The sequence below is a fragment of the Rhincodon typus genome, chromosome 15, assembly GCF_021869965.1.
Source record: "Rhincodon typus isolate 14 chromosome 15, sRhiTyp1.1, whole genome shotgun sequence".
Classification (NCBI taxonomy): Eukaryota; Metazoa; Chordata; class Chondrichthyes; order Orectolobiformes; family Rhincodontidae; genus Rhincodon; species Rhincodon typus.
The window spans coordinates 60,466,073-60,478,215 of NC_063346.1; the positions used below are offsets into that span (position 1 = coordinate 60,466,073).

At 43.1% G+C, this 12,143-nt stretch overlaps 1 protein-coding gene across 1 annotated transcript in view; it reads right to left on the bottom strand.

Annotated features, from left to right (window-relative positions):
• slc38a8a (solute carrier family 38 member 8a) overlaps window positions 1-12,143 on the bottom strand; it is a 49,743-nt gene that overhangs the window by 29,040 nt on the left and 8,560 nt on the right. The window contains exon 2 of the mRNA XM_020510113.1: window positions 903-1,101. Coding sequence (XP_020365702.1) covers window positions 903-1,101 — 199 coding nt within the window. The remainder of the gene's footprint in view (window positions 1-902; window positions 1,102-12,143) is intronic.

Consider the following 12,143-nt stretch of genomic DNA (forward strand, 5'->3'; position numbering starts at 1 on the left):
GTACCGGGCAGATGGGCCATGATTGAATTGAATGACAACACGGGCCTGAAGGATCTGAGTAGCCAACTCCAATGTTTCTGCTGCACCAAATGAACATTTTGTTTTCCCAATGTACCAACAGAAAGAGAGAGGACGGCCGTGATCTAAAAGATGAACTACCTGTTGCTGCCAAGTGGGGCAGTTAGTTGAAGGCGATAATTTGGAGTGGAGGAATTTTAACAGCACAGCAAGAGGCTTTCAGCCCATCATGCATGTACTGGTCATCAAGTATCTATTCTAAGTTCTGACAAAAGATCACTCGACTTGAAACGTTAACTCTCTTTCTCTCCACACATGATGCCAGACCCGCTGAGCTTTTCCAGAAATTTCTGGGTTTTTTTTTATGACAGCATCTGCGGTTCTGTCGGTTTTTTTTTATCAAGTGCCTGTTCACTTTGGTCCCATTTTCCAGCGCTTGGCTGTAGACTGATGAGCATCAAGTGTTCATCTACTGTAAATATTTCTTCAACTTTGCGAGGATTCCTACCTCCAGCACCCTTGGTCCACCATTCTGGGTGGGTTAAAAAAATGTCTTCCTTAAATCCTCTCTAAATCTCCTGCCTTCACCTTGAATCGATGGCACCTATTTTTAGGCATCATTGCTAAGGGGTAAAAGGTTATTCTCTATCTACCTTAGCTATGCCCCTCATAATTTTGCAGATCTATATTAGGTCCATCCTGCACTCAGCCTCCTCTGCTCTATGGAAACAGCCCCAGCATCTCCAGTCTCCCTTCATAGCTGCATTGCTGCAGCCTGGGCAACATTACGGTGAATCTGCCTCTACACCTTGTCTCTAGTCCTTCCCAATGCAGACCTCATGGAGACAATGGAAAATCAGCACTCAGCCCCTGATCACACCCACATTTGCTCAGCTGATCTTCAACGACGACGAGAAATGCGATTGAGATCATAAAGACGTTGAAGACAAAGCAGATCTCACAGAGTCTCCCAACGGTGGGCCCACAGGTCTCCTTCACCACTCCCTGGTAGGTGGACTGTTGGCTGATTGAAGAACAGTAACCAAGGATCACCAGGCCGCTGATGAGGAAGATGAGGGAAACCTGGAAAGAGAGAGGCCTGAAAACTGTCAACTCGCAAATAAGGCCTGATGGAGCTCATCCGATGGAAGCAAATGTCGCTCAGGGAATAGAAACAGGGGCACATTGTGTTTGGGCTTTCTGATGTGTGAGGAATGTTTGTGTGGAGGATTAACGCTGTCCTTCCGCACAGGTCCAGTGACAACAGGACCCAGTTAGATGTGACACAGTGAGGGAAACAAACTCTGACCTTAGGGAAGGACTCACAATCTAACGGTTGATTCCCCATTTAAGGAACAGTTGTGGCCAAATGGTAATGTCATTGGACAAATAATCCAGAGCCTCGGCTAATGATTCAAATCCCAGTAGGAATTCCCAATCCCAAATGGGTTCAAAATTTGAATTCAATAAAATCTAGGTTAAAAAGCTCGCTTAATTGTAGCCATTGATGTAAAAATGCATCTGGTTCACTGATTTTCTTTAGGGAAGGAAATCTGCAATCCTTACCTGGTCTGGCCTACATGTGACTCCAAACCCACAGCAAAGCCCTCTGGGCAATCATGAATGGATGATATCCCGCGTCTCATAAATGAATTGAAAAAAGATTCCTGCGTGAGCCATCTTGTGTCATCTCTGATTGTAATTGCCCATAGATGTGGGCAATGAGCAAATGACTTTGGCTCTCAAACTCCCACAAACATCAATGGGACAGAGAATCAATTTTAGCTGACCCTCTCCTTGGTCCCCATTGTAACATATCAGACGTTTTGAAACTTTATGACTTTGCGCCACAGTGTTTAGTGCTCAGAGAAGACTCAATTACAATCTCAACACAGTAGAATTTGGCTTGACATCCCACTGCAAAGATGACATGGTGAAAAATCTAGACTGAGTTCACTGCATTACTCAGGAAGTCTTGCACTGTCAGCAGAGCTGTTCGAATGAGACCTTTAAATAGGGGCCTGAATGTAAAAGGTATCACAGCATGATTTAAAGGAGAGCATATCAATTCACTACAAGACATTGTCAACATTTATCCCTCAACCAACAGCTAAAACTGATTCTCCATCCCATTGACATTTGTGGGAGCTTGGGGGCAGAAATCATTTGTCCATTGGCCATGTTTATTCAACAGTCATCATTTGGACTTCACCTTAGAAAGGATATATTGGCCTTGGAGTGAGTGGAAGATAGGCTTACAGGAATGAAAACTGGACTTCAGGGGTAAAGTTATGGCGAGACTTTGTACAAATAGGTTTTCTCTAGATTTTAGAACATTAAGGGGTGATATGATCAAAGGCTTCAAGATATGAACAGGAAAAGACAAGGTAGATAAACAATTTCCACTGGTTGGGAATTCTAGAACTAGGGTGCACAGTCTGAGAATTGTGGGCAGACCATCTAGGAGAGATGTTAGGAAGCACGTCTGCTACAGGTTGAGGTTAGAACTCTTTTGTACAAATGGCAGTTGATGTGAAATCAGTTGTTAATTTTAAATCTGAGGTACATAATCTTTTGCTAATGGCTGCAACCTATTTTGATGCATTGAAACAGATGCGTAAGAAAAGAATGCAGAAGTTTTACTCCATTTATACAGAGCTCTGGTAAGGCCACCTGCAATACAATGTGCAGGTTTGATCACCTGATCTAGAGGACAATACACTTGCCATGGCGAGAGTTTACTAGATTGGATAATAGTGATGAGTGAGTTACCCTTTGAGGAGAGATTGAGGAGACTAAGTCTCTATTCCTTAAATTCTAGAAGATGAAACATATAAAATTCTCAAACAGTGTAGCATGGCCAATGATTAGAAATGCTTCCCCTGGCTGGACAATCTGAAACACGAGGATTACAGTCTCAGAATAAGAGGTTATCATTTGGGACTGAGACGAGGGGAAATTTCTTCACTCAAAGAGTTGGGTATCTTTGGAAATCTCCACCCAGAGCAATGTGGATGGTAGTTTGTTGAGCATATGTAAGGCAGCGATCAATAGATTATTTTTGGGGGGTTAGTAAGTGATCAAGGAATTCTAAGGTCAGTGTGACTGTGGAGTTGAGGGAGAAGATCAGCCATGATCAGGTTGAAAGGTTTAGATGACCTAATCCAGCTTCAATTTTTAATATTTGTGTATTAATTTCTCATTTGGTAGGACAGAATCGTAGAATCATAGAATCCCTACAGTACGGGATGAGGCCATTTGGCCCATCAAGTTTGCACTGATCCTCTGAAGATCCCATCCAGACCCAGTACCGTCACCCTAGCCCCATAATATTGCTTTTCCATGGCTAACCCACCATGCCTGCACATCCCTGGGCACTTGATAATGGACCATTCTCCCACACCTAATGTCAGACTCACTGGTCTATAATTCTCTTTTCTCTATACCTCCCTTTTTAAATAGCAGGGTGACATTAGCTACCCTCCAGTTTATTATGGAGCCTAAAGAATCTTGGAAGATGACCAATAACGCATGCAATATTTCTAGGGCCACTCCCTTATGTGCTCAGAGATGTAGATTATCAGGCCTTTGGGCTTTTTCTGTCTTTTAATCTCATCAATTTCTCCAACACAGAGATGTTTCTCAGGAGGCATGGTGGCTAAGTGGTTAGCACAGCTCAAGGGGTCTGGATTCAATTGTCTGTGTAGAGTTTTCACATTCTCCCTGTGTCTGCGTGGGCTTCCGCTGGTTGCTCCGCTTCCCTCCCACAATCCAAACATGTGCAGGTTAGGTGGAATGGCCATGTTGAAACCTCGTAAGGATACCAATTCACGGGGTAAGCCATCATTTATACTGTATGAGAGAAGAATGCAGATTTGTTGGCAAGTGGACTGTGATTGGTAGGGGCACCATCACATGTGCCAGTTAATGACAATTGACAGCTAACTGCCAGCCTTTGTATATACAGTGTACCTGTTTCAACCCAACAAAATAAGCGACAGCCATTCCCCAGATTATTTGTCAAGGCAATGCTTTGAACACTCAGAAGTCAGCCTGTCTGGTGTAAAATGTAAGCCTGGTAGTTGGCTGCAATCATCATTAACTTACATAGGAACATAGAAGCAGAGGAACAAGTGTATGCCATTCGGTCCCTCAAACCTGTTCCACCATTCAGTGAGATCATAATTGATCTGTGGCCTAACTCCACATACCTGCCTTTGGCCCATATCCCTTAATTCATTTGCTTAGCAGAAGATTATGCCCCTCAGATTGAAAATTAACAACTGATCTCACATCGACTGCCATTTGTAGAAGAGAGTTCCAACCTCAACCCCCTTTGTGTGCAGAAGTTACAAAAGCTAGGATGCCATTTGCCTTCACAATTTCTGTGGTATCTGCAGATTGACTTTTTGCGAGCCATGTACAAGGACATTCTGGTCAGTCCAAATCCAAACATTCCCCAGTCTCCCATTATTTAATAAATGTTCTACTTTTCTACCAGCACAAATATTGTCATTGTATTCTCTCTGGCATGTTCTTGCTCAGTTCATGTCATCTGTCCAAATTCCTTCGCAACCACCTCACTTTGTAATGGAAACGACTAGATGCATTGCACTCAATCCTCTCATGGAGGTCAACAATATAAATAGTCAATAGATGAGGTCCTGTGCTGTTTGTAGCTGTGTCCCACTTGTTGCAGGCTGCCAACCATAAAATGCTTAACTAATTTATACCCTCTGTTTTCTGTCTCTTAGCAATTCCTCAATTGGGGCTAATCTATCACTCCAATCCCATGGGTCCTAATTTTATGTAATTATTCCTTGTGTGACACCTCATCAAAGACTTTTTGAAAATAGAAGCACACTTATTCATCCCACTGATTGTGTCCTCAAAAACCACAAACAGGTTTGTCAAACAGAATTTCCCTGTCATAAATCTCAATTGATCTGTTTAATCATGTAATGGGTTCCTAAGTGTCCTGTTACCATGCCCCTAATAATGGATTTGAGTGACAATGGTTCAAGAAGGTAATTCACCATCTCCTTCTCAAGGACAATTAGGGATGGGCAATATTTACTTACCCAGCCAACAATGTCCAAATCCTATTAATAATAAAAAAAGCATTTTGCATATTGCTATCAGGCTAACTAGTTTTATAGGTCTTTATTTTCTTTCTGTCTTCTCTTTTAAACAGCTGGGTATGTTCGCTACTTCCCAAACAACGCAGGCTCAATCCCTGTACTGGATGTGGGAATATTTCAGTGGCCCTGCCCTACACCTTGCCCCATGCCTGTGGAGTGTTGCAGCTTGAGGTGCACATTAATTATTGCCTCGCGGAGGGACATGCCTAACGACACTTTGTGTACACCAGCTAACTATTACACCTGAACTGCGGGAATTGTACTGGGAATGTGGGAACATTGAAAAAAGCAGCAGGATTAGGCCATTTGGCCCTTCGAGCCTGCTCCACCACTCAATAGGATTATGGCTAATCATCCAACTCAGTCCCTTGTTCCTGCTTTCACTCCTTTGATCATTTTAGCCCAAGAACAATATCTAACTCCTTCTTGAAAACACTCAACATTTTGGCCTTTTGCTTTCTGTGGCAGAGAGAATTCCACAGGCTCAACGCTCTCAAAGTAGGGGCCAACACGGGATTTATATATCAAGGGAAAAGGCATGGCTGAAGTATTAACTGAACAAGGTTGTTGACTTGTTTGCTGAGCTGGTAAGTTTGTTCATAAACGTTCCATCACCCTGCTAGGTAACATCATCAGTGCACCTCTGGTGAAGAGTCGGTGTTCTGTCCCACTTGCTATTTATGTGTCTGGGTTTGCTGGGGTTGGTGGCATCACTTCCACATCTGTTTCTTAGCAGTTGGTATATGGGATACAGCTTTACATGTTTGTTAATGGCTTTCCGGTTTGAGCGCCAGGCCTCCAGGAATTCCCGTGCGTGCCTTTGCTTGGCTTGTCCTAGGATGGCTACATTGTCCCAGTCAAATTGATTGATTGATTTTATTGCCATGTGTACCAAAATACAGTGAAAGGCTTTGTTTACGAGCGGTACAGGCAGATCATGGCAAGCAAAGGATGTTCAGATCAAAGAGACTTAGGGGCATACAGGTTATGGTGTGCCTCTTTGTGCATTTGTATTGAAATGCGTGATGGTTGGTCATGTCTCTTTGTAGCTAGTTGGTGTTTGTGAATCCTAATGGCTTGTTTCCTTCCGGTTTCCCTTATGTAATGCTTTTGGCAATTTTCGGATGGTATCTTGTAAATAACGTTGGTTCTGTTAGCTGTGGTTGTTGGACCCTTTATTCTCGTCACTTCCACTGGGACAAAGTGACTGTACTGGGACAAGTGACCACCAGACATGCAAGGGAATTTCTGGAAGCCTGGTTCTCAACACAGGACTCCATTAACAAACACATAGAAATAGACCCCGTATACAGATGGCCGCTAAAACAACAGAACTGGATGTGACAAGACCCACTACACCAGAGGATCATATAAATTCAGAATGGAACAAAACGCCAACGCTTCGATTAGAGGTCGCACTGATGATGTTGTCTAGAATGGTAATGAAATGTCTGCACGCCACAGAACAGCCAGCTCGGTGAGCTAACGAACAACTGCAAGGAAATAATTATTTGGCTGGAGAGGTAATGCAGGAGAGATGTCTTCACATTTCCTTGGGCAATATTCAGATATGAGGGAGGGCTGGACAGGGGATGATGTTATAAATGTTGCATCTTTCTAATGCTGGCTCCGCATCCTCACAGGGCAAAAACATTGGTGCTGCGGGGGAAACTTTGAACTAATCTGAAGGGCTGAGAAGCATCTAGGTGGAGCAACAGAGAGGAGACAAGGAGGGGGCAAACAGCACAATACAAACAAGGAGTTGGCCATTCAGTCCATCAAGCCCGCTCCACCATTCAGTAAGATCCCTCAATCTGATTGTAACTTCATATCTGCAGTGTGACAATATTATGGCTTCAAGAATAACATTTTGCTTTTTTTTAATGAAGAGAGGTTGAAACAGAGATGCCGTGGTTTCTCTTCCAGGCGAATAAGGTAAACAGTTTGTGAGGCTGTGGAGTTTTTTTTAAACTTAGAACAACAGAAGCAGCATGAATGGGTGGATTCAGGTTCCCACAGATCCAAGGTTTTAGTTGAGCTTTCAGTAGTTGAGGTTTTTGAAATTGTTTGTGAAAGCTGCCATACATCTCTCCCTGCTACAGCTAAACTCTTGAGCTCTCTCTCTCTCTCTGCCAGAATTTTCTCTTGGTCTTCTCTCCTGGACTGGAGAAACATTGCATGTGAGACAATCTATTTTTACTGAATTTGCCTTTGCCAAGGGTGTGTTTATGGGATGTTACTATATTGGAACAGTTGCTGTTTAGTAATTAAATAATCTATTATTTGGTTAAGTTTTACAATGGAGTTAAAGTTATTCAAATTTGCCTTTTTCTTTTGTTTGTATTTTAACCAGGGGTAAGGATAAAGTGTTTTGCTTCAAGCCAAACAATGTGACCAATCGAATTACATCTGGAAAACAGCACCTTATACTTTGCCTTTAAATAAGATAAAAGTCAGGGCTATCCCCTTGATATATTTGAAGGGGGTTTAGTCTGGTCCATAACAGTATAATACCTACCCTTAAATAAACTTCCATCCCCTTGTTTAACAAGCAACTTTCCACCTCTGCCTTAAACATAGTTAAACACTTTGCTTCCCACACCTAGTCAGGAAGAAAGTTCCAAAGTCTCACAACTGTCTGAGAGAGAAAACAAAAGTGTTACCTCATCTCTATTTTCAGTGGCTGCCCAATGGTTACCAAACAGTGACTCCTAGTCCTAGATTTTCCCACCAGAGGAAATATCGTCTCCGTATTTACCTTGTGAGCAGAACAAACAATTGTGTGTAGGTAGACCAAGAAATAAATGGAGGTAAAGACAGACTTTTATATATGGTACACACTAATGCACAAAGACGGACTTTTTAAAATTCATTCAGGGGATGAGGGTGTCACTGGCCAGTCCAACATTTATTGCCCATCCCTAATTGCCCCAGAAAGCAGTTAAGTGCGAATCACAGCACTGTGGGTCTGGAGTCACATGCAGGTAAGGATGGCAGATTTCCTTCCCTAAAGGACATTAGTCAACCAGAACACACGTCACACACACACATATACACACACACACAGAGACACATACACCTACACACACACACACACGCACGCATCAATAACACACACACACATCAATAACACACACACACACAGACCCAACAATAACACACACACACACACAGACACAGACACACACACACACCCAACAATAACACACACACACATACACATACACAGACAGACACACACATACACACATACAGACACATGCACACAGACATGCACACACATGTACACGCACACACAGACACACACATGAATTATTTCATCCAGGATGTTTGTGTAGTTGCAGATACATTCTGTTTGCTCAAAAAAAACCTGACCCGAGTTTAAATCACAGACAGATTTTGAACAAGACCTCACACCTAAAATGCATTGTCTGACCTGAGATGTCACCTCTTGTACACATTGTTAAAACCTTTAATTATCTCAGGACAATGACTTGAGAGGACTCTGCATTTTGCATTTTTATCAGAAGTCTCCTTCCAAACTGATTAAAAATTCAACAAAAGACAGCCAGTTCTAGGGTTGTTACCTTGCTGCTTATAAATTCTGTGTCTTATACCCTCTTTCTCATACTACACCTGAGGAGGGACCTGATCTCAGAAAGCTTGCATTTTCAAGTAAACCTGTTGGACTATAACATGTGATTTTTTGACCTTGTCCTCCCCAGTCCAACACTGGCATCTCCACATCTTGAAACTTTTCAAGAAGGTATTGGATATAAGTCTTAGAGCTCACAGGATCAAAGATTAGGGGGCAAAAGTGGGAACAGGGGACTATGTAGGTTCAAAGGGCCATGTACTACTGCTCGTATTTTCTATATTTCTACATACGGTGCTGGTGAGCTGTTTCTGGAAGTAATGCTTAATGCACAGTTCATGAGGTGCAAGTATATGTTTCCAGTTGGGGTTATGATATAGTGGCTGTGAGGAGAGCTGGCAAGAAGTAAACATGAATAAAACAGTCCTGGCTCCAATGCCCTTGGAGGAGGGATACAGATGGAGAAAACAGTGAGGGGAAGGGGGCAGTGATAACACACTGAATTTGGGAAAAGTGAAGCTGTACAGAGGGTGGTACACAGGAATTATTCAAAGTCTGAAGCACTTTGCATAAAGTTAAATGTTAAGCTATTGCAGGAGGGGTGGTCTTGTGGCACAGTGGATAGGCTCCTTACCTCTAGGTTCAGCTCGGGAACTTGGCGATAAGGGAAGGTACATTTATAACATGGCAAATGAGTTTGTCTGGCTGTAAACCTTGCTGTATACCCAAAGGTCAGTTGTCCTGGAGTCATACAACAGTAAACACTGCAATGCTTTGCCAAGATTAATCATGGTCATGGTATTCTATGGTCAATAACACCCTCTGGATGAGTTAAAGCGATTTGTAGGAGACTTCAGACGCCTCGGCGTGAACAAAGGAAAAGCCAAAGTAAAGGGAAAGGGGGTGTCTGAACTGACAAAACGTGACCAATAGGAACCAGTCGAGTGAGGAAGGAGAGGGCACTGAAATCCAGATCCAGAGGTTGAGAACTTGGAAAGGAAAGCAGCTAATAAGCGATGGTAGAGATGCCATATGCAAAAGCGAAGCATCTTCCAAAATGAGGGAGAGAGCTGGAGTGCCCTGGATGGTGAAGCAAATAGAGAACACAAGATGCAACTTGGTTGCCATGGCACTGAGACTGGACCAGGAGCAAATGAGTAACAGGTTGTATGTTGACAGTAGGGGGCAGTATTGCACCATGTTAGAGACTTGCAGTTCCCCATTCCGTAGAGTGCAGGACAGAAAACCTCTCATTTAATGAAATTGAACAGCTCTCACTTAAAAGGGGAAGGACACAACCACTTGTCAACCGTGAATCTCTGATCTCCCTCGTGCTACATGTTCTTGGATTTCCAGCAGAGTTTAAAGTTCAGTTTTCGCCTCTCCTATCTGGGCAAACTGATCTGAGGACTGAGAATCTTGGAGGACATTTAAGTCTTTGCCCAGAAATTCCTGAGGTCCGGAAAAAAATCGTCCCAGGGACAGAAAGTAATCTCATCACTGCATTCAAAATGCACGTGCATTGAGACAAGCAGATGCAAGACACACATGTACACAGGCACATACACAGCACACATATAGATGCAGATGCACACAAATATACACAGACAGGCACGCACACACATACACATATACACACAGATACAGGTCTCTTTGTTAGGCTGTCCTTTAAGCTTGCTTCAGTCTGATAGTCCAGCAACAGTTGGGTGTCCAGCCTATAGAGTTTGTCTCATATGTAGCATTTAGTGCTTAAGTGAATCAGAGAGATGAGTTGTTTGGGGGTTTGTTCACTTCCAGAATGAACCTTGTCCATGTTCTTTTTAATTCAATCACGGAATGAGGGCATCGCTAGCTAGGCAGCATTTATTGCCCAGAGTGCAGTTAAGAGTCAAGCACATTGCTGTGGGTCTGGAGTCACATGTAGGCCAGACCAGGTAATGATGGCAGTTTCCTTCCCTAAAGGACATTAGTGAATCAGATGGGTTTTTCCCCTGCTGACAATCAACAATGGATTCATGGTCATCATTAGATTCTTAATTTCAGATATTTATTGACTTCAAATTCCACCATTTGCTATAGCGGGATTTGAACCCTGGTCTCTGGATTAACAGTCCAGTGATAATACCACTAGACCATTGCCTCCTGCTATGTTAATCACTCACAGACCAAAGACACCGGTGTATTGATGGCCATGTCTGATCTCCTCATTGCCTACACTGGTCTCCTGGGAGCTGGCCTTGACTGAGTTCCCAGTGGACAGATTGTTTTGGGAATACAAGGACATGTCTTCCTTGCACAGCTTGTTTGCTGATGGTCTCGGTGCTGACAATCTTGACCTCTACACCCCTGTGCAACAACGTTTGTTCCTTCAATGAGGATTCTGGAACTGCACACAATATTGTAGCTAGTGCCCCAATTGATACAAGATGGACTGTCCAGTCTTTCAAGATTGTAGTGTCACGTGTAGTCAAGTACAAAATTATAAAATCCCTACAGTGTGGAATCAGGCCATTTGGCCCATTGAGTCCAACCCTCCAAAAAGCATCCATGCCCCCCTCCCCGTATCCCTATGACCCTACATTTCCCATGGCTAACCCACCTAGCCTACATATCGCTAGACACTGTGGGGAATTTAGCACGGCCAATCCACCTAAACTGCATATCTTTGGACCATAGGAGGAAAGCAGAATACCCAGAGGAAACGCACGCAAGACACAGGGAGAACGTGCAAACTCCACACAGTCGCCCGAGGTTAGAATCGAAACTGGGTCCCTGGCGCTGTGAGGTAGCAGTGCTAACCACTGAGCCACTGTACTGCCCCAAATTACAGGAGTACAGTGAAAAGTATATAATGTTGCCACACATGGCACCATTATAGATATAAAGGTACCTAGGTACAAAAATGTAGGTACACACCAGTAAAAGAGAGAAACAAAGTTGAAGAATCAAGAATTACAGACCTTCATAGAATAAGTAGAAAACAAAATAAATAAGGTGATAGTTAACATTAAAGTCCTTCTTAACATAAACCAGGAAAATAAAGGAATAATGTTAAAAGTTCAACTGTCTTTCTTGAGTGCTTAGTAGCAGTCTGATACAGCTGAATAGATTGCCAGAAGACAATGAAAAGTCAACCACATTGCTGCAGGCCTATGGTCATGTGTAAACCAGACAAGGTAAGGACAGCCAATTTTCTTCTGTAAAGGGAAGGAGCAACGAGACATGTTCTTTGACCTGGCAATTACAGCAGAAGGCTGAGCTGGACCATCAGTAACAGGCAAACAAATTTCAGGGATAACAAGGTGTAGAGCTGGATGAACACAGCAGGGCAAGCAGCATCATAGGAGCAGGAAGGCTGACGTTTCGGGCCTAGACCCTTCTAGGCCCGA